The sequence below is a fragment of the Amphiura filiformis genome, chromosome 9 (assembly GCF_039555335.1).
Source record: "Amphiura filiformis chromosome 9, Afil_fr2py, whole genome shotgun sequence".
Lineage (NCBI taxonomy): Eukaryota > Metazoa > Echinodermata > Ophiuroidea > Amphilepidida > Amphiuridae > Amphiura > Amphiura filiformis.
This window is the reverse complement of record NC_092636.1, coordinates 6,840,440-6,868,223: the sequence shown is the minus strand read 5'-3', so window position 1 is coordinate 6,868,223 and position 27,784 is coordinate 6,840,440. Positions and strand designations below refer to the sequence as shown.

At 36.9% G+C, this 27,784-nt stretch overlaps 1 protein-coding gene across 1 annotated transcript; it reads right to left on the bottom strand.

Moving 5' to 3' along the window:
- Positions 1-1,574: 1,574 nt before the first annotated feature.
- LOC140160565 (pleiotropic regulator 1-like) lies at positions 1,575-27,784 on the bottom strand. The gene is made up of 13 exons (XM_072183809.1): positions 27,644-27,784; positions 22,025-22,131; positions 19,615-19,739; positions 18,498-18,557; positions 15,900-15,996; positions 15,480-15,564; positions 12,520-12,732; positions 11,977-12,114; positions 10,791-10,985; positions 6,385-6,503; positions 5,232-5,371; positions 4,445-4,638; positions 1,575-3,603 (listed from the first exon to the last, which is right to left on the bottom strand). Exons 1-13 carry the CDS (start codon positions 27,647-27,649, stop codon positions 3,544-3,546), a joined length of 1,539 nt encoding a protein of 512 aa, XP_072039910.1. The 5' UTR covers positions 27,650-27,784; the 3' UTR covers positions 1,575-3,543.

Genomic DNA, 27,784 nt, shown 5'->3' with positions numbered 1-27,784 from the left:
GGTTCTCTTGTTCGTGAACGCATTGTGTGCAAATCAATATAGGGCACGCATGGAACAAACTCCAACTTTTACATTGGCATCTTCCTTGGGTTTTTGGATTGTCATATCTTTATTTCTTGAACAATTTCAACAAATGAGGTCTTAAATTCAAGCTAAAAGATGCAGCTATTGGCTGCTGGTTGCAATTATGACATATCTGTCTTTGTTTAGGATATACAAGGGGTAAACATAACTGGTACCTTAATTTTTTGGCTTACTGTATTTACTGTGTGCAATTTTGCTGGCTAGAGTGCAAAGAAATACATGTATTTGAATGGGCTTTTAACTATACTGCGCCAATAAAGTATCCTTACACTTGGAAAAATAATCACAATTTCCAAACTGAACAATATTGGGGTAAATTTGTTTTTTTAACAGATGCACTATTTAATCCTGCACATTATGACATCACATTGAATCCAATGTGACTTCAAGATTAGATAAAGGTCCAGTTTTAAAAGTGACACACTAGCCTATTCAAAACTCCACAGACTAGACATCTGGTTTGAGAGTGGTGAATGGCTAATTTATGCTTTTGGCTTTAATCTAAAACAAAAGGAACAAAAGAAAACTGAAACAAAAGAACTGGCAAGTTATGAAAAGTACAGAGAAGTAAAAACAAATAAAAACTGCTTTAAATAACGCTTCATTGAAGTACTGTCTTGTCTCTTTGTTTCACTTGTTGGAATCTTTTTGCGCCTTGTATAGGCCAGTTTGTCACTTTTAAAACTGGACCTTCGTCTATTCAATTGCTTGCAACTTTACTTCTTGAGGTCACATTGGATTGAATGTGGTGTCATAATGTGCAGGATTAGATAGTGCATCTATTAAAAAAACAAATTTACCCCAATATTATTCAGTTTTGAAATTGTGATTATTTTTCCAAGTGTAAGGATACTTTATTGGCGCAGTATAGGTCAATACTGCTGTTTTCCTTGTTTTTTGCCAAACTTATCTAATGACTATTTTAATGACTTATCCTTCACTTCGTAATTTTTAAATATTCTATTTTCTTACACTTTTGCTGGGATCATTGAATGGGCCTTTCCCAGTCAACACTCAGTTACTCATTATAAATTCAACCTCCCTTACGCACAAGAAACAAATTTGTTCGATCTTTGGATCGACTGTCGATGCTGCTTCGATGCTTGTTATTAATGAACTATCAGCTAATTAATCGGAATTAACCCTAAATATTTATTGGTCAATATCACTACATACCCAACTTTCTATTTCATCACCACTAACAATAGCAAATCAACTAATTTCATAAATAATAAGCAAGGATCGACTAAGCATCGATGGTCGATCCAAAGATCGAACTAATTTGTTTCTATTGCCTTATCCTGACCTCTTTTATACATATTTCTCTATTATCTTCATAGAAAAACATGTTTTTAATGCTAGCACTTCAGACATTCAATGCAGAATTACGTATAATTCACTTATCTGGATTGTTCACTATTCGGCCAATGCTTGGATGGATAAGAGAGGTTAAGACTGTATAGACAATTACAATTGGTTGAAAACACTATTTTCTTCCATGTGTTTGATGTGCACAGTTTTGTGTGTCAGTGCACCTTATTTATTATAATACATGTACAATGACTATAACATGATCTTCTAACCAATGGATACAGAAAGTGACTTATAGCCACTCTAACAGCACGCTGAAAGAGCCTCTTGAAATGCATCCTGAATTAGAAATTTTAACAGCTACAGTTTCTTCGGCTTATAATCGATGGATGCTTCGAAGTACTTCCTTGATCCGATTTTCCTGTGCATGACATACTGACGTATGTGTGACGGAGACCAACATCCGTCACTATGTAATGCACCCGACGACATGTTTGTGCACTCATAAAATAGCCATTTAATGCAATGGATGTATTATTAGTTACCCCCTGCTTGTTCATGAAATAGTAGAAAATACCTACAGTCTGGTGCCATATTCCATAAAGCCAAAGGCTGAATTGAATACAGTACCAGACTGTAGATTCATGTAATTTCCTGTATTCCTTGAGAACAAGCAGGTGGTAATGATTTAATCCTTTAGTGAACATGAATTCCATATCTTGCACCTTGATGGTAAACTTAGGTGTAGTACAGTACTTCAATTTTTCTCTTTTAATCATTTTTAAAAGTAGTCCAATATATTCCTTGATTTTATTATTATGCAGCCATACCTTGTGAAGAACTTCCACGTCTTAGGATATGCATGTTTGTATTACGCATATGCGTACATGTAGGAGTATGTGGGGAATATGGAAAACATCTGCCTGTGTTATGCTATAAATATTCATGAAGGTAATATGGATTTTTATCCAAGTGGTTGACCAATTGAGATTACAGAATTTAAAGTCAATTAAAGGATAAAAACATGATACCCAAAATATGAGCTAAATATTACAGCTGCCATTCTTGAATAGCTCAGTTACTGAACTATGTAATTGGAATGAGGTCATTTGGACCCATAGTGGGTATCAGCTTTAAAAGATGAGGCCGATTACTATTAGGCAATTTCAGTTGAAATCCATACACCCCCTATGGAAGACATGCTGCACAGGGAGTGTGAATAAGAAATGGGGTTACCTGAATGGGTGATGACTCAACATTTCATGTCTTCCATATAGTGGCGTGTATGGATTTCAAATGGGATAGCCCAAGCAGGCGGCAGATGACATGATCGAGCCGGCAACTTGTGAAACTGCCCGGCCGATGGCATTTTCCAATATACTCGGTTAGTTTTGTGGGGTTCATTATCGAACCCCAACGGTTTTAGCTTGTATTTATATTATTTATCAACATAGGCCTATTTGTTTGTGATATTTCAAGCGTTTTGAAATTTCAAAATAATCCCATTCAATTACACGGTTGACGATGAAAATTTACTGAATTTAGAGAATGCAATGTGGCCACCACCTGAGCCCAAGGTAAGTTCTTAATGAGTGCCAATGCAAATCCAATATACACCATTTTCAAACTTTTTGAGATAGACACAGGGCCTATAATAACGCTGGCTTTAAATTGACACCCTACATAAAAAATCCAAGTAAATTTGTGAAAATATCGAAAGTATCACATATTTTTGTATTATTTTCTTCATATTTGACTAGTTTATATTTGACAATATCTCAAATTGAGAAAAATTGCTTTTGCATCGGACCTCTTAACTTCTACATCAAATTTGACCTAAATCCTTTCAACATTTGTCCAGTTTTCAAGCCTTTGTAGACTCTTCTCATGGATCCACCTTCTTCCTACCAAGATGTGGTTCTCCCTGCAAATGAATGCGCAAAGGTGCATTTTTGTTATTTGCTGTTCTTGCACACACTAATGCAATGCACCAGAATGCTTTTACAAAGTGTACATGGTAATTCAATCATGCGTATAAAAGACACACAATTCAAGTTGAGTGTGAGAAGACTGCAAAAAGGTCACAGACTTCCAAGGCTATCTGAATAGCTATGCACTTTCATGTTACAAAATCTGTCCTGACATTATTTAGTACTTCTTTTTCTTGAGAATTTCAGGCTTCCAGTTGAGGGGATGTGTTTCTTCAGTCTGCAAAACAAAGAGAGAGAACAACATTTGAGTATCAATTCCAAATCAAACAACTGTATATAAGTACAAACGAACTGTTGTATTTATGGTAACCTAAATCAACTGTATTATCATCTTAAAGGAGCATTTTGTGATCTTAGCATCCGGTTTTATGACATTTTTCAGTAGATATCCACATAAAATGCTTACTCCCAAAATGTCAGTTGATTCCGATTTTGCCTTTGCGAGTTCTGCAGTGTATTACACTGCTTCATAGGCCACTGTTGTAATTTCGTTCTGGTGTACCAGAACGAAATACATATTGGACAATATTTTTGCTAAACAAATTAATCTGCAAGAAATTTTTTGCACATAAACATGTAGTCAGGTTTCCAGTGATATAAAAATCTCAACTTTTTTGTGATAAGTGGGAAGATGAGGTTGTAGACTACAAAAATCCAAATTAGTGTTCAGAAGTACCTACAATGCTGCAGAAATGGGATTCATTTTGACTTTCTGGTTTATAGATGGCACTTTTTGTGTGTGACAATATATCTATAGATGGGGCAGTTTTACCAAAATATTTTCAGATATAAGTCTCGTTTTCAGGCTTGGAGGCACGTCCATACCCAAATCAAACTTCAACCCCCCCAAAACAATTGGCTATTCCAGTTAAAATCCATACACCCCTATGGAAGACATGACCATAATCTTCTTTACATGGAGTGTGAATACCAAATGGGGTTATCTGAAGTGATGACTCCATCTGAAATCTACACCCCTTGTGTGGGAGATTAAGGTCATGTCTCTTACAGGGAGTGTATGGATTTCAACTAGAATAGCCAATTTCTTTCACACTTACTGCTTCATCATCTTCCTTGTATATCTTGATGGTTTTATCGGCTTCTGCTGTGATGAGACGACTACCACTGTTGTCAAACATCATGGCAAAAACTCCTGCCTCGCTGTCTAGGGAACCTGATTGAGTAGGAGCCTGGGTACGCTGAAAGTTGAAGCCGGTTCTCCAGTCCCAGAAATGTAACGATCCATTGTCACCTAGGATAGAATAAAACAGAATCTTATAGTAATAGTATACCATTAAAGCATTTTTAGGTATGTACAGTTGTACACCCCTACTTGTAAGGCTAAAAACCTCCCCAGATGCTGGTGAAGTGACTTTACCCATTTGTTCAGGGAGTGTATACGAGTGTCACAACTCCGGTTGTCCATCATCCATTTGTTCCTTATTTGAAACACTGCTTTCCAAATTCAAGTTTCCTCCTTTCCATAATTTCCTCCTTTCCAAAGCTCATTGATGGATGCCCTTAAATTTATCATCCTGTCCATAAACAATGAAGTAATGTGGGGAGGGAGATTCTTTGACACTGACCCTATTCAGCTCAAAACATTTGATATTGAAACTTTGTATAGTCACATCAAAACAAGGCTCTACCTGCAAAGTCTATGTTGTGTGAGTATACCATTCATACGCAAGCTTTAATTACCGTGTACGGTTCGCAAAAACTTTCTGACACGTTGCTAAGAAAGTGTGAAAACAAAGATGCGTTTGCAGGGAGAACTTTGTTTTAATAGTAAGATAGTTGATCCGTGCACAGGGTGAATCGAGTTGTAAAAGTAAGTTATCTTACCTCCTGAAACTAGAACATTGTCTGAATTGACAGCCAAGCAGTTGACAATAGCTTGATGACCACTCAGGTTCTGGATGAAGTTACCATCAGGAAACTTCCATTCTTTGATGTTGTCTGGTGATGCTGATGCCATCATGTACCTGTCAAGAAGAAGTTTTACACCACATAACCATAAAATCAGGGCACCCGAAACAGGTACATGTATGTGACAAAGTATTTCAAAAGGAGGCACTTCTGACCTTGAATGGAGAAACAGCCAAAAAAAACAGCCAGGGTGATTTTTATGTAATTTAATTTGTTTGTTTTGTTTTTTGCAAATATGTGATGCTCATTATAATACAGTGGCAACTTGTTAACACAAACCCTCTTAACATGAAGTTCCTGATAACAAGAAGTATGTCTTACATTATCAAGCATACATTTCACATGTTATTAGAACTAGATAACACGAACACCTGATAACAAGAAGTAAAATTTGAATTCCGCACAACTTTGTGTTAATGAGTTTCCACTGTAATGTTAAAAATGTTTCGGACTGAAATTTCATCTGCACCTTCCATTTTTCTTTACACTTTTAGACGTAAACTTTGATCACCTTCCCACAAAACATCAAACTTAATCTCATTTTAAGACACTTTGACTTTGGAATTCAATCACTAAGCTTATGAATATCTGATTGTAACAATAAAAGCAGTGTTGACAAAGAAATTATCTCCTTTTCCAGTTAACTTACTGAGTGCAATTGGTAGATTTATGAGGGCAAATTTGTGCTCTATCTGCAACTGCCTAATTTGATTGTTGATTGGGAGGGTAAGTCTTAATTTATGTATGGATGTTACCAATCATGAATTAAAATAGAAACTCTGGTCAATATATGTGATGCGATCAAGCAAATTCAGTCGGAACTAGGATATATTGACTTTGAGATATAGCTAAACAAAGGAAATATTTCCTTTTGTTTTCTTTTGTTTTGGAAACTCTTGATTTGCTCATATCACTCGAACTGTTTGTTCGTTTTCAATGGGATTTTCGGCAAAATGCAGCTTTGTAAATGCTTTTTACTATCCTATAAGAAACTGACATTTTAATATTTCCGAGTTCTGACTGATTTTGCTTAATCGCATCACATAATATATATAAATACTGTACTTACAGCTTTGGATGTAGCACTAATGCCCTGACACTCTTTTTATGATTGGTGAGTGTTGCTCTGGTTTTGCCTCCTGCCAGATCCCATAACCTTACTGTTGAATCATGACTACCACTCACAATCTGTTCACACAATGACACAAAAACAAAGAGTCATCAAGTTGTTCATAATCAAACTGAATCATTCAGACCATTTCAATCTGGTAATTCCTGCCAGATCCCACAACCTTACTGTTGAATCATGACTACCACGATTCACAATCTGTACACACAATGACACAAATACAAAGAGTCATCAAGTTGTTCATAATCAAACTGAATCATTCAGACCATTTCAATCTGGTAATTCCTGCCAGATCCCACAACCTTACTGTTGAATCATGACTACCACGATTCACAATCTGTACACACAATGACACAAATACAAAGAGTCATCAAGTTGTTCATAATCAAACTGAATCATTCAGACCATTTCAATCTGGTAATTCCTGCCAGATCCCATAACCTTACTGTTGAGTCATGACTACCACTCACAATCTGTACACACAATGACACAAATACAAAGAGTCATCAAGTTGTTCATAATCAAACTGAATCATTCAGACCATTTCAATCTGGTAATTCCTGCCAGATCCCATAACCTTACTGTTGAGTCATGACTACCACTCACAATCTGTTCACACAATGACACAAATACAAAGAGTCATCAAGTTGTTCATAATCAAACTGAATCATTCAGACCATTTCAATCTGGTAATTCCTGCCAGATCCCATAACCTTACTGTTGAATCATGACTACCACTTACAATCTGTTCACACAATGACACAAATACAAAGAGTCATCAAGTTGTTCATAATCAAACTGAATCATTCAGACCATTTCAATCTGGTAATTGAATTTCCAGCACTTTCACAAGGACACAAATTTCTGAAGGGATATGATCAATGAGATGCAGAGAGTGCAGTTTATCGAAATAAAGTAAAACAAGAGCACCAATGGTGCTGTAGCTCAATTGTTTCTGGATATATGCATGTCATTGGAACTAATATAGAATTATATTATTGGTATCATGGTATTGTAGGTGCATAATATCACAACTTATTGTCGGTTACCATATTCAGCATTATTATTATGGACTGCGCAAATTGAAATTGGAAGTATGAGGTAGAGTTATTTGAAAAACAGCTTTTTTGAAGAGAATTGGACAGAGCTCCACCATCTGACAGCCATAAGGAACTGTCGGTATAGGGAAAGCTCTACCATCTTAAAGCCCCATTTAAGGAATTGTAAGTGAGAAATGGAGGATTTATCAAAGAAGGTTGAAAAATAAAGTAAAAAAATTGAAAAATTCCACTAGATTAAAAAGAATGATGAATTTGTTCAAAATGCTTATAGCTGAATCAACATCTTGTCCTCTCGACTAGCAACCATTACACCATCATGGGTGCATGTGCATAATCTCTCTCGTTTTTGAGCCAGTTTTTTAGTTTTTGGCATGAAATACTTTGTTTTTGGAGAATGTCATTTATGTAATTTGAGGAGTAGCCCTGAACAAACTATGCCCGAAAAGAAGGGCAAAAAACAACCAGCAAAGGAGCAAATGACACTGGAAGATATGTTACTAGACGATAAGAAGATAACAGTGAGAAAATGGCAGATAATACAAACAATGAAACAAATGTATTTTCTATACAGAGATGAAGCATACATGAGTAAGCATTTATTGATAGCGTAATTGTTATCAATTAACAAAGGCGTTTCAGAGTTTGTTCACTCAGGCATGTAAGGTGATTCGGAAAGAATCTAGGCATTGTCACTTGATGTCTTTCGCTCATAACAGTATAACAGCTAGACCGGTACATTTTCCAGAAGGTAAAAACTTTTTTCCTGCCTGCAAAGTGGGTAAGTTTTCAGATTTGATTGATTTGATTCGGTAATAAGGAGGCCTACAATAAAGTCAGGCCTAGTACGTTTTATAGACTCCGGCCCTTAGCTGCTGCGGTAAGACGACTCCCCAGTACAAGGACTTCAATGATTGTGTATATAACATGTGGCGCAAGCGTGTAAGAAAATGTTTTATTTGTGTTTAAGCAGCGCATATTTAGCAAATAAGTGATACTGAGCATGGATGGAAGATTCAACGCTCGAATGGATGCAATAGAGGCACAGGTGAACGGTACAGTGAATAGGGTAACATGAAATGAAAATAAAATCAAGGATTTGGTCAAGTCAGTGGAACACAATGATAAATTTATCAATCAGATCTTAACGCGGCTGTGTACTCTAGCCATTGTTTCTTTCTCAAAATTGAGTTTTTATGATATGTTTGTACCTTGTTATGTTTTTATAAATACAAGGAATGAAAATCCAGATTTGTAAACTCCAACTGCAATATTTTAAGGATTTTATTTCACTATTCCACTCGTGTTTGAAATTGAAAAGGAAAGAAAATCTTTGTTGTACCAGCAAGGTACATGCGCGCAACACCTCATCGCGTTGCGTATCGCGAAATTTGTTAACGCACAAATACGCGACGCAAACGCGACGCTTATCTGCATGCGCGCGGCGCATCGTATGGAAACATCACGGAAGCACTGATTTCACAAAAACCTAGTGGTCAAATGGCTCCGTTTTAGCTGATAAAATGTGGGGTTTTTCAAGTTCTTTCCCCTGATTTAAATATCAAGTTATGAATGGATTTCGCTCAAACTTCTCAAGGGGCTGTGGATTTACCCGATGTTCACGTAATATAAGTTACAAAAACGAAAACTGTCGCATTCTCCTGTGAGATTCGATGAAAGTGCAAAATGTGACCACTTTAAACTTCAACGGCCATTATTTCAATGTTCATTTTCTCGGTAAAATGACGATTTAGGTACACGATAACTCAATAAATACAGCATCTATAGGTAAGCAAATATGATCATCGTAAAAAGCATGATCGACTCAAGAAACGCAGTTTTCTCATTTTTTATATTTTGGTCTATTTCCGATTTTGGGCATCATTTTGTGCAAATAGGCGTTTTTGAATTTTAAAAAGTTCATTTTGATGCCTTATATGGTCAATATCTCAAAAAATAAGGCCAATATCAAAAAAATAAAAAACCGTTTTTGGAATGGAGCCTCAAGATTGAGCTAAAAACAAAATAAAATATTTTGAAAAGAGTGTTTTTTTGTTATGATGTACCTAACAAATATTGCCAAAAACTCACTTTTTTGTGATTTTCTTCAAAATTGTTGTTTTTACCCCAAATCTGTATTTATATTAAGATTTATTGATGTCTTGCCTTCATAAAATGTATATTTTTTTATGTTTTGCGCGAATAATTACAAAGTTATTGCACTTTTACTACATGCATGTCTGAGAGTACACAGCCACCTTAAAGGAGTGGATCCCGGATATCAATGCCAGAATTTTCCAGGCGAAGAATGAATTGAGAACAAATCAGATCTTAGCGGAAATTCATGATAGAAAGCAAAATTTGCTTTTTTATGGAGTTAAGCAGACGATGAGAATATATACGATTTAGTGCGAGAGTTTCTTGTTACGGACTTCATGTTTTCGAAAGAAGATGCCGACTCAGTCTTCATAGTGAACGCAAATCGAATACCACGTCGAAAGAGAATCTTTCAGGGACGCGAGCAGCAGGAAGGAGAGGAGCAACTACCGGATCCCATAATTGTGCATTTTGGTTGCATTAGATCACGGTTAGATCAGGGACAGGAAGCCAGTTATGTGCTACACGGATCTCCCTGCAGAGATGAAACGTACGAGGGGCGAGTTGGCTGCTCAAGCAAGAATACTACGGAGGGAAGGAAATGCAACATGGATAAGAGTAAATGGGGTGAAAGTCTACCTAGAATATCGTGCCAATGGCGCAAAAGGCAGTCCATGGAATTTGTACACCCAATAAATTAACAATCGATGCTATAGCAAGACTTTTTTGACACTGATAACAAGCTGTATCCATTGATAGACTATCAACCGCTTCCCTCTCATCGAACAATACTCATTTTGCTGGAACATAAACATAAAATTGCTGATATAAACTAGTTGAGTCCGTAACTGGTTTCAAATATAATATGCACACCATATAAATATACAACTTTGGGTTTGGAAAAGAATGTTTCAAAAGTTACGATTGGTGGAAAATGACATTGCGTGTTAAAAGAAATCACTTTCATGTCCGGATCGTACCATAAAATTGCAAAACTTAAGAAGTAAAATATAAACTTGGGGGAGAAAAGCCAGAAAAGATGAAAATGTGCACGACAACTTCACAACTGTAAAGTTACTGGCATGACCATTAACTAGGACTCTTTATATCCAGATTTTCACCTATCCGGCCAATGCTAGGTCCCATCATTGCTGGATAAGAGAAGTTGGACTGTATGTAATAAACCCTCACCTGTGGTTCTGCAGCTTGGCATTTCACCGTTGCTACCGTATTGGTATGTCCTGTTAACGTATGGATACATGCCTTGGTCCTCATATCCCATATCCTAATGGATGCATCTCTACCACATGAAGCCAAGATATCCAGTGTTGGGTGAAGATCTAATGCATGACAGGCACTCAGATGACCATGGTAGTGTCTGATAACCTATATGGATTGGAATAACAAATACAAACTAGTGATACCAGAGCAGCATGCAAATACAACTAGGAGGCCTGTCTTTGAGTGTGCCCCCCCTTTCCCAAATAACTTCGAGTGTGCCCCCCCCCCCACCTTTCCCAAATTTCTGGATCCGCCACTGTCTCAGAGAAGAAGTCAGTCACGCGTACATCTAGGCCTCACGAGGCCCACGCTGTAAAGCCAACATTAAGTGCGTCCATACCATGCGCGGCAATGCGCTGCGAAACCATGGTGCCGTAATGCGTGCAGGTGCGTGACTCGCCACTTACACGCGCTGTTGGACACCGCTTGCATTTGACGCGTTTGCTGTGACCTGACCCATAAGATCATTGACCTCAACGGCCTAGCAACCGACCATTTTTTTGTTATTTCCATAGTGATTGAATAGTTTTGCAAAAATGAACGTCAGATGGTTTAATGGCAATATGTACCCAATCAATGTACTAATAAATCAGAGCTGAAAGTCAAAGCATCGCGGAGCCTATTCGCGAACAGGATTTAGCGACTTCCTTTTATTTATATAGATATTATCATACTTATTTGGGTTGACAACCCTGGATAACCCAAGAAAGCCTCCTGCGCAGCTCCCTTGGTGTCTATTAGAGGTCGGGTAGAGGTAGCAGAACCACGGATGGTTCCCCTTCCCTTTAAGAACAGCTCTGACACTTCAAAATGCACAGGGATGGGACCAACGGTTGTATGTACGTAACTGCCGAGCCATGAGATGCTGCACACTCACTACCTATGCCTATACCTGCACATGCTAAGCAGTGATGGGAATGATATTTGGGTCCTCAAAATTAACTCAACTTGCATGAGAGCACGGTAGCATAAGACACAACAGAATGGTTAATTAAGAAAGTTATCTGATACCTCACGATAATTAATATGTAACATGGATAGTCTACATACAAAGAAGTCACAATAATATCATACCAGCATAATTTGCACCACTTACTTTATTCTGTTCAAGATCCCAGCATTTCACCTGTTTGTCTTCACCACATGAGAATAGATATGGTTGCCTTTTGCTGACAGCCAACCCTCTGACTGCACTGATGTGACCGGTTAATGACAGCTTTAACTTTCCACTTGCCTACATTGGACAAAATCAAACAAGTTTTGAATGTCGTATTACTTTGAAATATATTCAGAAGTGTACAAATTTTTGTCAAATTGGAGAGGAAAATAGTACTTCTTGTGATCCCCACATCAAATGGGTTGTTTCGCCAACATTTCTGATAGAGTTGAATTCCTTACATTATCAAGTCAACAAATGTGAGGTTCGAACATCCTTGGAAACCAAGAAGTACGATCCAGGACTTTCATCCAATTACCATCTATAATAAAGAAATAAAGGGTAATGCACTTTCCTTTACACCCAAATAATGTGCCAGAAGCAACAAAAAATGTAAATAATGGGTGAGGTGCATATTCAAATGTTTTTACTGTTTTCTTTATTTCTGGTTTGTATAGTAACTATATCATTTAGCTCACTTACCAAATCCCAAATTTTGATGACTCTGTCATTAGACCCAGACACAAACCACTCATTTCCCGGCTCCACAGCCAAACTTCTCACCCATCCAAGATGGCCGCTGATGACTCTGTATAGTTTCCATGGTGCATGCCATTGAGGTTTAGGCATTGTGGGTGCTTTCCTGGGTAGTAGGGCTTGGGAATTCTTGGTACCACCTGTCACTGCAACCAATGCCTGTTGGAAATTGAAAGATTGAAATATTACAATGCGAATGCATGTGATTGGTCTTTGCAATAAGGAAAAAAAAAATTGTTTGTTTGACCTCCACAGCTTTGAAAGAGGATGTGCGGTGGATGGATTTTTTAATTTTTTATTTATGAGTATTCCTGGATTTGCTAGAGCTAAATGTTACAATCATTCATGGTGACTTAAAAACCAAAATTTTGTTTCTTTAATATGCAGTTAAAGTTATAATTTGTGCTCATGTCATAGTCTTTTAATGATTTCAAATCCAATGTATTTTGAAGTCACTAAAATAATAGACTATGACATGAACACAAGTTATAACTTTGCATATTGAAGACACAAAATGTTTTTGGGGCTTTTTATTTTCAACCATGAAAGATCTTAGCATTTAGCTCTAGCTAGGTCCAGAGATACTCCAAATCTAAAAAAAATATTGGTCAGGCCTTAATCTGAGGAGCGGGCGGTGGAGGACAAACAAACAACTTTTTTTTTTGGCCTAAGTAAACAACAACAACAACAACAACAACAACAACAACAACAACAACAACATCTTTACAATCATCATGTGATGTAAAACACCTGTAAACATGTTCTCCTGTTTCTGAATATCCTAAATTGTATTACATACTATATTTTTGGAATGTTTGTGCATGAATTATTCCCATTATGTTTTCATCTTTTAGGTAGGCCTATATATATGCAACTATAGTAAATTCTGTATCATCTTGGAGGTTTGAGAAAGGGATTGGACAATGATCATTGCCTCAAAAAGGGAACATAGTACACTTTAAAAGTATTATTGATCTTTGTAACAGCACAATAGAACCATAACTTAATGTGGAGCGCCTTTAGGGTATACGATGTATTGTTGGTGGAAGCAGCAAAAAAAAATGTAGTTCACAGCATCTTGCGAATGGTAGTGAGCTTTAGCAAAAATTGCATTGCTCAATTCATAGCGAGCGTGTAGGAGAATTCAAATATCACAGATATTTTGTAGGTCCTGTGGTTCTTGAGTTATGTTGTAAAGAGGGCTGAAACAACAACACTTTTGTAAAACATACATAACTCATTAACAACAATAAATTAAGCAAGTTTTCAAAGTATATGATTTGTAGTATTGAACTTTTGCAAAACACCAAAGTGTTATTTTTCAATAATATATTGATTCAGATAATGAAAATCGATACCTTATATAACCTTAATAACACAACACAAAAATACAGGTTACTCCAAATCAATGCTCCAAATAAGCAAAAAATCTTCAAGGGCCATTCGGACCATTGGGTTTGTATGTAATAAACTCTCACCTGTGGTCTAAACTTCAAATTTTTAATATTAACCCAGTATCCACATTTGTGACACTTTGCAAGATTTCAGAGTGCAATGCAGACTCGCACATAAACAATAGTCAAATGGGAGGCAATGCCATGGCAGGCCTCCAGAAAATTTTCTGCTGTCTGGGAACTTAATGACAAGTGCTGAAAATTTTCTGTGAAATAACTGAAATAGGCCTATGTGCGCCAGTAGCGACATCACGAGCCTGAAATCCTAATCGGCCGGGGTCCAGGGCCCGCTTAAGGGCCCTGGAAGCTCTCAGGGTTTAGATGCTCTCTCGTGCAATCTGAGCCTTATTTTGGAACAGTTTTCTATAAAAATTTACATCCTTTTTCACAAAAAAACACAACTTAAAATTTCAAAAGTATTACTGTCAAAACTCAAAACAATTTTTTATTTATTTTTAACATTTTTTAGAAGTATTTTGCAACTTTGAAGAACCACTGGACCTATTCTGAAGGGTTAGGATTATTCACAGATAATTTGGAAAAAAATGGAAAAAAAATTACGAAAAAAAATTACAGTTTGTTATCCTTTTAAAATATATGCAAACCATTAACTTGTGTTTACCTCTTCATCTATCACATATTATAAATGCATGGAAAACCAATGCAGTATAATATGTGATAGATGAAGAAATAAACATTAGTTAATGGTTTGCATATACAGGATAACAAACTGTAATTTTTCGTAATTTTTTCTGATTTTTTCCCTTTTTTTAAATTAACTGTGAATGATCCTGAAGTTTCATAATAGGTCCAGTGGTTCTCCAAGGTCGCCGAAAACTTTCTTTTTTTCTTTTTTGCAATTTTTTTTTTTCTGTGACTTCTGTGACCTTTCTGGGAACGCCGTTCTCGCGGTTTTTGGAGGCCTGTGCCATGGATTGATGTTGGAGGCAACATTGAGTATCTCTTGCCGAGTTTGGTGAAAAAATTTCATGGGCCCAAGTGCAGGCCTGCATATCGAGGGGGGGGCATAGTGATTTCCACAGGCTTTGAGAAGGTCTGGACTAATTTCAAGCACTGCTCCAAACACAGAATTGGAGAAGGAGAACCGGGACTCCCTATACCACCACATACAATCGTGCCGTCAGCAAATGGGGAGAAAATTGGGGGTATTCGGTCCTTGCCGACAGTCTTGGAGACGAACGAAAACAATTCTCGTCTCATCTGAAGCGTCTTGGTACTTTCAGCGTGCAGGTCGCATCAAGTGCGCTCTCAAATCGCCCTTCATCCATGTCGCCTTTGCATGACAACGAATCATCGAGTGCATTCCGAGGGAAACCGAATACCCCCAATTTTTGCATATGCCTGTATCAAGATGGCGGTCGAGTCCTGGTTCTCTGTCTTTAATTCTGTGGCTCCAAATCATTGTGAAATTAATTATAATTTGACACTTACATTTGACGTAGGACCAACTCTTTCCTCCAGACCAGCATGTCTCTTGATATCTGTGACGCCAGCAGCCATCTTCCGTCTCTCAATTCTAAATAAATATACAAGTATATAATTAATTAATTGAATACACCATCATACCATCTCTTCATACACCTGTTGAGTTGTGCATTTTATTAATTTCAATCAAACTAAGTGCTTGAAGGGGCAGGGTTGCTGAAAGAATTTGGAATAACACTAACATATTTTTTAATCCACAAGGGAAAATAAAGCTTTTACCATGAAAAGAAGCAAAAACATGACACTTATTGATTATAAAAATGTGAGGAGAAGCGGCAAAGGCTGGGTACCGCCGAGGATGAAAGGCCGTACAAGAATAAAAGAGACTAAGAGAGTAAAGCAGCTCTAGATTGTCAAGATACATACGCTTGTTGTGATAATGGCAACCCTCTGAGTACTTCATCTATGCCTTGTTGACTTAAACCTTGCTGCTGAGCTGCTGTTTCTGCTGAAAGCTGAACACCTGTACAAAGATTAAAATAATGAAGGGAAAAAAAAGACATCATATTATGCCTGTAATTATGGTCCCTCTGGGTTTTTTTGCGCATTAATAAATCTTTTAAAACTGTAACAAAATGTCTTTGGTTGAAATGAATCATTTTCTTCAAATGCACATGCATGTACTTGAATGTAATGGTAACATACACAATCAATTTAAACAACTGTCTTCTTAGTATAACCCATTCTTGTTGACCAAACAAATTCACTGAATCTAATGTTTGTTGAAAGCTATCCACTACAGTCAGTCTACTCTGAAGTACAAAGTAGCGACGGGGACGCACACATTGTGCAGACTTTGAAGGCACGCATACATGCAGCAGAGACGCATAACTGCGCACTGTTTACGTGCTGTATACGCACGCGTTGTCACTTTGTACTTGAGAGTGGACAAACTGTATCCTGGAGAGCTGCATTGCATATTACATCCATATCTTCCAAAGAGATTAAAACTTAAGACAACAGACTCCACCATATTTGTGTGTTGCTCATGGAGGAATAATAACTGTGCCTCTGTATCATTTTCCCATGCGGCAGGTAAACTTCCATTTCAAGTAAACTTCCAATTAAGGTTATAAATTATATTAAACTGTTGTGATTTGGTAGTTCACAGCATCTTACGAATGGTAGTGAGCTTTGGCAAAAAACTGCATTGCTCAATTCATAGCGAGCGTGTAGAAGAATTAAAATATCACAGATATACTTTTATAGTTGCTGCGGTTCTTGAGTTACGTTGTAAAGAGGGCTGAAACAACAACACTTTTGTAAAACGTACATAACTCATTAACAACAATAAATTAAGCAAGTTTGCAAAGTATACGATTTGTAGAATGAACTTTTGCAAAACATCAAGGTCTTAATTTTCAATAATATATTGATCTAGATAATGCCAATCGATTTTTAGGTTGCTTCGACCAACAATACCTCGTCTACCCTTAAAGTGTGTGTTTGTTAGCATTCTGCATCTAATTTGCTGTGCCACTAACAACACATGCTGCTACACAGCAACCTTGTAACACTCAAGCTTAAAGACACAATCATACAGTAAGCCAAAAAATTCAGGTACCAGTTATGTTCACCCCCTGTATATCCTAAACAAAGACAGATATGTCATAATTGGAACCAGGAGCCAATAGCTGCATCTTTTAGCTCGAATTTAAGACCTCATTTGTTGACATTACTTGAGAAATAAAAACACGACAATCCAAAAACACAAGGAAGATGCCAATTTAAAAGTTGCAGTTTGCTACATTGCCTGCCCTATTGATTTGTACACAAAGCGTTCGCAAACAAGAGAACTAGCGCCGTGCTTACATTGATTAGCATGTTAAAACTAGCATCGTGATTTCATTGTTCAGAACACGAAAGTGCAACTTTGGATTTCGTTTCTTCGTTAGGTTTTAGATCACCGTTTGTTTAAATCTCAACCAATTTCAACAAACAAGGTCTTAAATCAGAGCTAAAGAGTCCAGGTAGTGGCTGCTTATTTAGGATATACAGGTCTGAATACAACTGGTACCTAAATTCTTTGGCTTACTGTATATCATACTATTTGGGGCTTTATGAATAAACGTTGGAGGTACATTATTTTGGTCTCCATGCATGACAAATCAATATGGCAGACTTACAACAGCATTGCGCACACCGTACAGGGCAATAGACCTTATCAAATCAACATCGGAAACGTTTGGAAAACCAGTTGACCTGCAGCAGGTGTGTACGCAGTGTAATAAAGCGTATACAATGTACGAGGGTCATTCAAAAGTTCTACCTGTTGGGTCATAACCAACAGGTAGAACCTTTTGAATGACCCTCGTACAATCATCCATAAGCTCAAGTGTAAATTCACCTAAGTGACACATAGTATGTATTACTCAAAGCACAACTGGCGTATAAGAGCTGCACCCAACAGGTACGTAATGACCTGGAATATTAACATAAATTGTGTCATAATAAACAAACGGCAGCAGTCTTCGGAAAACTTCGATTTGCAGATATTCTGAGTGGGAAAATATGAAGAATTTCTGATATACAACCGTTTTTGAAAGTTTCCAATATGAACATGTATACATATTAAATGTGCTGTGCCTATAAAATATATACCAAGCAAAAACTTTTGCAACACTCACGACTTACAAGATTACCATTTGATTTCAGACTTCCGACATAAGAAAACTGGAGATACATTACTTGGGTCCCCATAGTAACCACTCGCTACTTATGCATGGGTCCTAGCATTCCCAGGCAGGGGTAGCACTAGCCTCTTAAACTTAGGAGTCCATGAAGGGGTTCATAGGCTCTTTACTATATCAGAAATTCAATTTTAAACTGGTGAACATTGGGGTCCTGGGCCCCCAAGTACATGTTATATTTAGTGCCACCCCTGTTCCCATTGGTACATACCTCAAGTAGACTTGCTGTAATATTTTAAAGCTTAAAATAGATTTCAAAGCATTGCTTTCTTACCTGGTGCATTTGGATACGGATAATTGAGAACTACTTGTGTTGGCATATCAAGCTCACTGACTGAAAAGTCATAACAAAATAAGAAATACATGATGAGTTACACTCATCTACTTATTAGGACAGGTACCTTTAGCTAGCTACATTTAGAAAGCAACATAAACATAATATCTTGTACCAATCTTGGGTTATGTATAAACACTGGGGAAAAGTATGTTTTACTACTAGTTAGTACAAGCTTACTTATGATTAAATTATAACATTATCCCTGCTACGTGCAAGGGAACTAAAGACCTAACATTTACACTGAAAATCTTCTTGTTTTCTTTACATGGATGGATATACAATATTTGACATTGTACATAAGTTTGAATAAAATCCATCCTAAATCAATAGGGTCACCCTCCCCCTTAATCCAATTTTGGACTCTTGTTGAAATCACACTCTACAAAGTACCAGCAGCATTAAGACAGCCAGTTGGCATTGGCAATTGCAAGTACTTTTAGTTAAATTTTTACCACACTTTACTACAGGTTAAACAATTAAAAGACATAACTAATGTTATTTTAGGCTTGTTACAAATATGCAATTGCATTTTTTGCAGCGCAAATCACACTTTTTTTAACTCCAAAAGAAATGTGTTCTTTTGACATTTGGAAACAAATCTATACTATGGTTCACCTCAACGTTGGTAGTGACGTATGTGCGTATTTCGTTGGCCTTAGCAGTGAATCACGCGCGTCAAGTTAATCACGCAAAGTGGACACTCACACGCATAAGAGCGATTTGTCAGCACGCTTGCAGCGCAATCGCGAAAAAGCATTGACATCACTACCGAACTTGAAGTGAACCAAATTATAGTCCCTGGACTTAGAGTGAAGTGTTACTGTTAGGATCATTTGTGGTTGATTTAAAACAAATAGGAAAAAATGACCACAAAATTACAATTTTTACATTGTTTTTGAATCCAGAATTGCATACATGTATTTCTAGCATGCCTATGTTATTATCATCACGTTGGGCTATTCCAGTTGAAATCCATACACCCCATATGGATGACATCACCTTAATCTCCCACACACTCAATGGAGTCACCCATTCATCCAACCCCATTGCTTACTTGGTCTGTCATTAGTTCCATTGTCTTGGTCACTGTCAGGATGTCTTGTTGAATCTCTTGGTGTCACCATGTCTTTTACCATCCCATACTCATCTCTGGCTTTGCAAGCCAGCTTTATTCTTGCGCTGAAAAATTGAAATCAAGAACAAAAATCTACTTCATTTCACTGAGCTTTACAATTAAAGATTTTTAAAATTTATTAATTTGGTCCTTATGGGGGTGTTAATTTAAAATGAATACTTCATGTCGGTTGTGAGCACGCTCAACAGTTGCCATGTGTGAAAGTAAATGTGCATGACAACCAGTGCACGTAACACCACTATCAAACTTAATTTTTTGTTTGTAATTTAAATTATAACACAATTTTAAAAATCACAAATATGAAAGATAAAACGGTTTTGTACAATACCACAAAAATGTTGTACAAATTGGCGTAAATCATCTGGGAGGTAGACAGTTGTCGGCGAAGATGAAATGAGCTTTGAAATTTTCAGTCTTTTTTCATTTTGTTTCCTTTTTTATGGTGTGACTTTTTAAACTGAATCGCGTTTAACGCTGCCTACCACTCACATGGCGCAGAGCGTCACACAAAGTTCATCGCGCACGCTGGGGAGATATGCATTTGGGCGCAGATTCAACTCATTTGGGCGCAGATTAGGTTTTTGCCTCAGTGACACAAAATATGCCACAAGAAATGCAGCAATTGACTGTAATTCGGTAAAATTGCCACTTTTCCATCATTTTTGAAGAACAATTTGTACAAGAAATCTATATAACACATGTGCATAAACATACCAACCAACCTAACGAGAATTATGTGACAGTGAAGTACATGAATAGGACGTTAAAAAGTTTGTAATTTGATAATCAAAGAGGGGGTAGACGATTATTAGTATCTCATGATGTTTTCAATCTGAATAAATTCAACCAAAAGTTTGTGTCATTAAATTGACCTAAAACTTGCAAAGAAAATAAAGCAAATTTGGCCTAGTTTTTTATCACAAAATTAAATGTTTATGCCTCCTTAGCAATTTGGAAGCAATTCTGAAATGTTTTCCCGAAAACAGAATCAGATACCAGTATACACCCTATCTTTTAGGTCAGCCAGTGCTCAGTGTGTAATATTTGTCTAAATTATTGTACACGGATTGCGAGTGAGAAACCATTCTTTGAGATTCGCATTTCACAACTAGTGCCTAGCGGATCCAGCTCATTAGCGACCATGCTCACGACTGACTGTCACCAGTCACCACTATACATGTACATGCTATGGAAATGTGTGGAGGGACCTGAAACTCTGACACATGTCAGCAAGGGCTTAGGCAGCCAGCCGTATAGGTAGTGTTGGAATTAAACATTTTTTAATGTGTAGCAAAATTTGCTTTCATTACTTTTCTCTTGGTACATTCACATACTTCAGTGTGTAAGTCTATATGGCATAAAAATGCTACTCAACTCCGAAATTGTGTAGCAAATTGATAAAATTTTGTAGCATTTTGCTACATGATACCAGCTATTTCCAACATATCATGTAGGGAGTGCTTTACACACCCAAATTTGTAAATACACACCCAGTTTTTGCCCATGCCTATACTTTGTACACACATCTTAAATTTACATACTCAGTTTTTAAATTTACACACCCAAACCTTCAAATCCTGCCTAAGGTCATGTTCACATATATACATGAATTATTTACCCGGGACCCGAGTTAATCCGGGTTGTACCCGGGTCCCGGGTTCAAAAAATATCTGTTCACACTATAGCCACTCTCATGAAGAAAATTGACCCGGGTTGATTATTTTACCCAAGCCTACTGATGATGCAGGCGTATACATATTCTGTCATTGATTATTACCGGTATATATAACAGGCTCCCGGCCTAATTATGTTAATTTTTTAAATTTTATTTTCTAATTCCACCTTATGTAATTTATCTAGTTGCTTCTTGTAGCTGTTTTGGGTTAAAAACTCATAAAAATAATTGTTACTTCTTGATTCGATAATACTAGTAATTTCTTTGCATGAAAATAACTTTCTTATCTCAGGAATGTTGATTGATTTTATTGCCAAAGAACTGAATCATTCTTTTCCCAGTGCAGACAGAAACAATAGAAATGGGGTGATAATGGTTGCGTTAACTTCTAGTAATGCGGGTCACACAGTGAATTTCTGTTCACACTACAATTGACCCGGGTCATACCCGGGTTTGACCCGGCTTTTAACCTACTCTTTCCTAGGTTGAAAAAAATTGACCCGGGTCGATTTTTTTTTGAGGTTTTCTCCTGTTCACACTTATAACCAACCCGGGTCTAACCCGGGATCCAGGGAAAAACAGGCATAGTGTGAACACGTCCTAAGACCCTGCATGTCAGCCCTGATTTACAGACCCATCCTTATGCTGCCTTACCTTAATTCATCTTGTGGCGGTGGTTGTGTGTTGTCCGATATGAACATATCATGGGATCTTTTCAAGGATCTGAAGACCAGTGTATGTACTGAATGTTTGCTCACCTCCTACACATAGACAGAAAACAACCACATATATTTATTATATCACAAAACAACATCATCAATGCATAATTGCATACATCTAGGAACATCCAAAGTAATGGAGCAAACTAAAGTGATGACCATGCCTGCGACTTTGTAAACATGAAAAAGATTGGTAGCGCTGGCGCAATTCATGAGATGTTAATTTCTATTGTGTTGATTTCTGTTAACACAGAATTCTCTCTCACTTCAATGGACATGGCTATGGCGCACTAGCTGAAATACAGTCAAGATAATCTGCTAGCCTACAGTAGAGTAAGAGTATGTCGAGCTAGGCTAGATTATGTATTATATTGACATACTAAATATTAGGCCATGGGAATTAAAGTAGTAGATTTGCATCCAGAACTTTTTGAAATCACATGCGGCTTTTTTTCATCATTCATTATTTTACAATGATACCAGAACGAAATTACAACACATTGTTTTATTTTCCTGAATTTAAACGGAAAACTGGACAATCCAGTTTTTCAGTGTTTTGGGACACAGAAAAAGGGACAATCCGGGGTAAAACTGGACAGTTGGCAAGTATAATTATGTATTATATTTATTATAATTAATTATAGTCATACTGTAGGTATGCCAGGCAAACCTTAATTAACACATTTGCTAGTCAGTCAAATTCGCCCTAGAACACAATAGGCCTACATATTTACATAGAAATTAAAAAGAACAGGTAGGTCAAGGAAACCTACATGTTGTCTATACGGTCAAGGTCTTAGCCAGCCATGCGTCCACCCGTCTTTAAGACGGCCTAATCTGATTTTAGACGGGTGGATTTAATGGATTTTACAGATGTGATAGCTCTAAAACAGATGATTTTAAGGTTATATGAACTTAAGACTAATTCAGAGTGGAAAGGCCAAATCAGGACATATTTGACCCTAGGGCTAGTGACCCTTCCATGGGTAGACAAGTTTTATATTTGAGGGTCAAATTTTGGTGTCTTCTTGGACGGGTGGTTTCTGATTTCTGGCTAAGACTCTGTGTACGGTACTTCACTTTACCCAAATGTATGATTTTTTATGGTGATGAGACACTCGCACATGGAATTTTAGAGGGATTTTGATAGCAGTTCCACATAGAAAAGCTGCTATCATCATGAGACTAAGATCTAGAAACACCACCGAAATGCTGTTTTGTTTATTCTGTTGGTCCGCGCCACGTCACTTCCGGTTGATGATGTGACTCACGGTCGAGTGAAAACAAGTCCCTGATTCGATTTTTGTTGATGATTTCTGTCATTTTTGACATTGGTGTTATGTAAATTTCGATCGCAAATAGGCAGTGGAATCAAACAACTGTTTCTAAGTCTTCAGAGTGGAAGAAACTTACTTGATTTACTGTTTATGTTATACTGACAAACTTAAAATTAAATTCCATGGTCGAGTGTTGTTTTTTCCGAAACTGAATGTCACTCCAACAACATCGCTATGTAGCCTCCTTCACAGCCGGTTTCTGTTGTTCATAACAAACCGTGAGCCACATGCAGTTTGGGCCCGAGACTAGAGATAGCCCGGATGTTGGACCGACAGAATATACGTATGCCAGGTGAATTCAAATTTGCCATCAAACTGCATCATATCAAATTAAAGCCATTGAGTAAAGAAAGCCAAAACTGAAAACCTTTTTTTTATAGCAGGGCCAGAGCCAAAATTCCTGTTTGTGGCGGGACGGAATTTTGATAGACCTTTTAAATTGTAGCTCTGTGACTGTTAATTTTATGGATTCTTCATGTTCTTAATATAAACAAGTAAGTTACAGACTACATTCACACGCAAGAAAAATAGTCCAAAGAATCAACATGTTGCCACGGTAACACAAATTCATCGATGTGGCGGGACGGAATGATAAACTTCATGTATTTGTGAACACAGTACATTTGTTGAATTTTTATCAAAAGTACTGGGATAAAACATTTGTTTCTAACATTGGTATTCACTTCAACTATCCTTCTTTTGTTATGGAATGAATTATAAAATTCACCCCCTCTTTAAAGTACGCTCATTCATTTTTAGAAAGCATCTCATTGTCGCAGGACGGAATGTGGCGGGACGGAATTTTGTCCACCATGTCAAAATCAAGAAAAAAAGCAATTGATTCACTTTAAAACTGACAAAATTGTCTTTTCTTTCACTTCCAATGAAAAATTATTGCAAAATATAAACTGTGAAAGAAAATTTTCATCCCTTCATGAACTTAAAAAAATAATCTCAAAATGTGGCAGGGCCATGTTTTACACCACAGACCCTGAAAATAGCCTTATTGCTGGCATCCTATCAAAAAAGGCCTGAAAAAGAAGAAGTTAATATGGCTCTGAGTCTAGCAAAGTTGATGAATTCAATTTTTGTGTACTCAGGAATGTTTATTACCATAATAGTTGATATTTTGGAAAGTTTTGACTAAAATTTTTTTTTTTTTTTTTTTCCGGAACGTAAAAAATCACCTCAAAATGTGGCGGGACGGAATTTTACCCCTATTTTAATTTATTTCTTTATTTTTGCAAAGTCCACTGATATTTTTTTTAGTGCTGAAATTGCCTATACAGAAGACCTTTATAATACCATAAACAAAAAAATCCTATCTTTTTTAAATATGTAGTAACATCATATTTAGCAATTTCGTCCCGCCACACCAAGAGGGCGCTACATGTGTATTTAATTGCTCGCAGTCCGAAATTGATGGGCAAATTTTACCTTTTTTTTGCCGATTCATAATCTTTGGTTAGTAGTCTATTAATAAACCAGAGGAGAAATTCACTCCTGTGACAATTTCTAAATTTTAGGTTGAGTGATGACCATTTTTGGCTCTGGCCCAGCACTTTCCGTAGCAACGTTACATCTTGTCAAAGATTGACTTGTCATCAAAAAGATTCAGCTGGCAAAATTCCCCAAAAAAGCATTTCGGTGGTGTTTCTAGATCTTAGTCTCATGTTGATCGCTTTTTTAATGGAACTGCTATCAAAATCCCTCTAAAATTCCATGTGCGAGTGTCTTATCACCATAAAAAATCATATATGGGTTAAGTGAAAGTATATATATAGTAGGGTGCATCTCTTGCCCCTCATGTTACCCAAATTTCTTGTCCCTAGTCTCAAAATGTTCCATTGGTCAAAATATTACTCCATACCAAATTTAAAATTATTCGAAGTCGTTTAGGGGGCCTCCGTGGCGTTGAAATTGTTAGTCAATTGCCATACCATATGCATAAGGCAGCTATTTTGTTTAGATGGTTAACATTAGAAATTACTGCTGCCTTATGTATTTTGTCCATGTAGTTAGGACTATTATGATTCAAGATGTTAAAAAAAGCCCATGTCCCAAAATTAAACATAAGGGAGCTATCTACAAGGACCAAGTTAAATGTAAACATAAATGGCTGCCCTTTGCTGTCTTTACTGTGTAATTGTGAAATTACTTAAATATTCATAACTTTCCTGTTTCCATGCCAACTTTGAACCGTTAGGCTGATAGTTACTACTACAGACTATAGTGATCACACACTTGCATCTAGACCTTGCTGAATTTGATGAGACAACACACATAGGACTGAGATTCTTCAAATCTTGATATTGGATATCTCCGACTGGTACTGGCATGATCATTTTACCTCATACGGCTTTATACATTGTCTTCAAGTTATTGCCGTTTAAGCCAGTGCTTTCTCCTGTGTTGGTACTTTGTCAATTGTCACTGCAGAGTGCAACTGCAAAGTGTACCATTTGGTTTGGTTTTACATTGCAACTTTCTTTTATGTATTATGATTTAACTGGCATTGAAATTATATGATTCACAAAGTAACCTTTGTAGGCCTATGAATATTTTCATGAGAGGTACATGTAGTTCTTCTTGGATTGGAACCTCTCAATTCAAGTAAGCAGATCTTTATGGGGAACAAAAGTTTTGCCATTCATCTGGCCTAGCATCTACAATGCTCTGGAATTTTAAACTTAACTTCTGAGTTTGCTCACCACTACCCACAATAATGCAATTCACAACTTCGTGAAATCATATCTGCTGAGAACTCCGATCTGAAGATTTGAAGAACCTCAGCCTTCCATTCTTTTTAACATATAACATGATGCCGTCTCATCCAATTGAGCAAGGTCTATAAATGTGCAAGTGTGCGATCACTCTTCTGTAGTAGTATCAGCCTAACAGGTCAAAGTTAGCACGAAAACAGTAAAGATATGTATATCTAAGCAAATTCACAATTACACAGTAAAGACAGCAAAGGGCAGCCATTTATGTTTACATAAACTTGACCTCTGTAGATAGCTCCCTTATGATTTATTTTTTTGAGTTAGACTATTTTAACATCTTGATTCATTAATAGTCCAACTACATGAACAAAATACATAAGGCAGCAGTCATTTCTAATGTTAACCATGCAAAACAAAATAGCTGCCTTATGCATATGGTATGGCCATTGACCAACAATTTCAACGTCACGGAGGCCCCCCTAAACGACTTCGGAATAGTTTTAAATTTGGTATGGGGTAATATTTTAACCAATGGCACATTTTGAGACTAGGGACAAGAAATTTGGGTAACATGAGGGGCAAGAGATGCACCCTAATATATAGACAACATATTTATGTTGGTTTCCTTCTTAGGCCAGTTCTTTTATATTTCTATGTAAATTATGTATTGTGTTCAGGCGAAGTTGGCTGACTAGCAAATGTGTTAATTAAGGTTTGCCTGGGATACCTACAGAACAGAATATAGGTATCCCAGCCAAACCTTAGTTAACACATTTGCTAGTCAGCCAAATTCACGACAATGTCAATGCATATTTACATTGAAATTTAAAACAACTGGCGAAGGAAACCTACATAAATATGTTTTCTATACTTCACTTGACCCAAATATATGATTTTTTATGGTGATAAGACAATGCATCGCACATGGAATTTTAGAGGATTTTGATAGCAGTTCCATTAAAAAAACTGGTATCATAATGAGACTAAGATCTAGAAACACCCCCGAAATGCCGTTTTGGGGAATTTTGCTAGCTGAATCTTTTTGATGAAAGTCAATCTTTGACAAGATTAAGATGTAATTTTGCTACGGAAAGTGCTCTGAAAAAAAGGTTTTCAGTTTTGGCTTTGTTTACTCAAGGGCTTTAATTTGATATATAAAATGATGCAGTTTGATGGCAAATTTGAATTCACCTAGCATACCTACTTTTTGTTTTTGATGAAAGTCAATCTTTGTCAAGATGTAACTTTGGCTTTGGCTTTGCTATAGAAAGTGCTATGACAAAAAGGTTTTCAGTTTTGGCTTTCTTTACTCAAGGGCTTTAATTTGATATGCAGTTTGATGGCAAATTTGAATGCACCTGGCATACCTACATACTGTTTGTAAACACACGAAGAGGTTGCCGAATTCGGCAGTCATGACATTGTCTCATATGTATCTGATCGGTGGCAGTCCCAAATATTGGGTTCACCTTGCCAAGCAGAGACAGATCTTACCTCCATTGTGACCCTTGTTATACTTCAAATCGGCCTTGTACAGATTGATATGTTTCTGCAGCAATAGGGCGTGAAATTAATGAAAGAAATAGACGTCGAACCAACGCGAAATTCAGAGTACCACTTTTCGCCACCACGAAC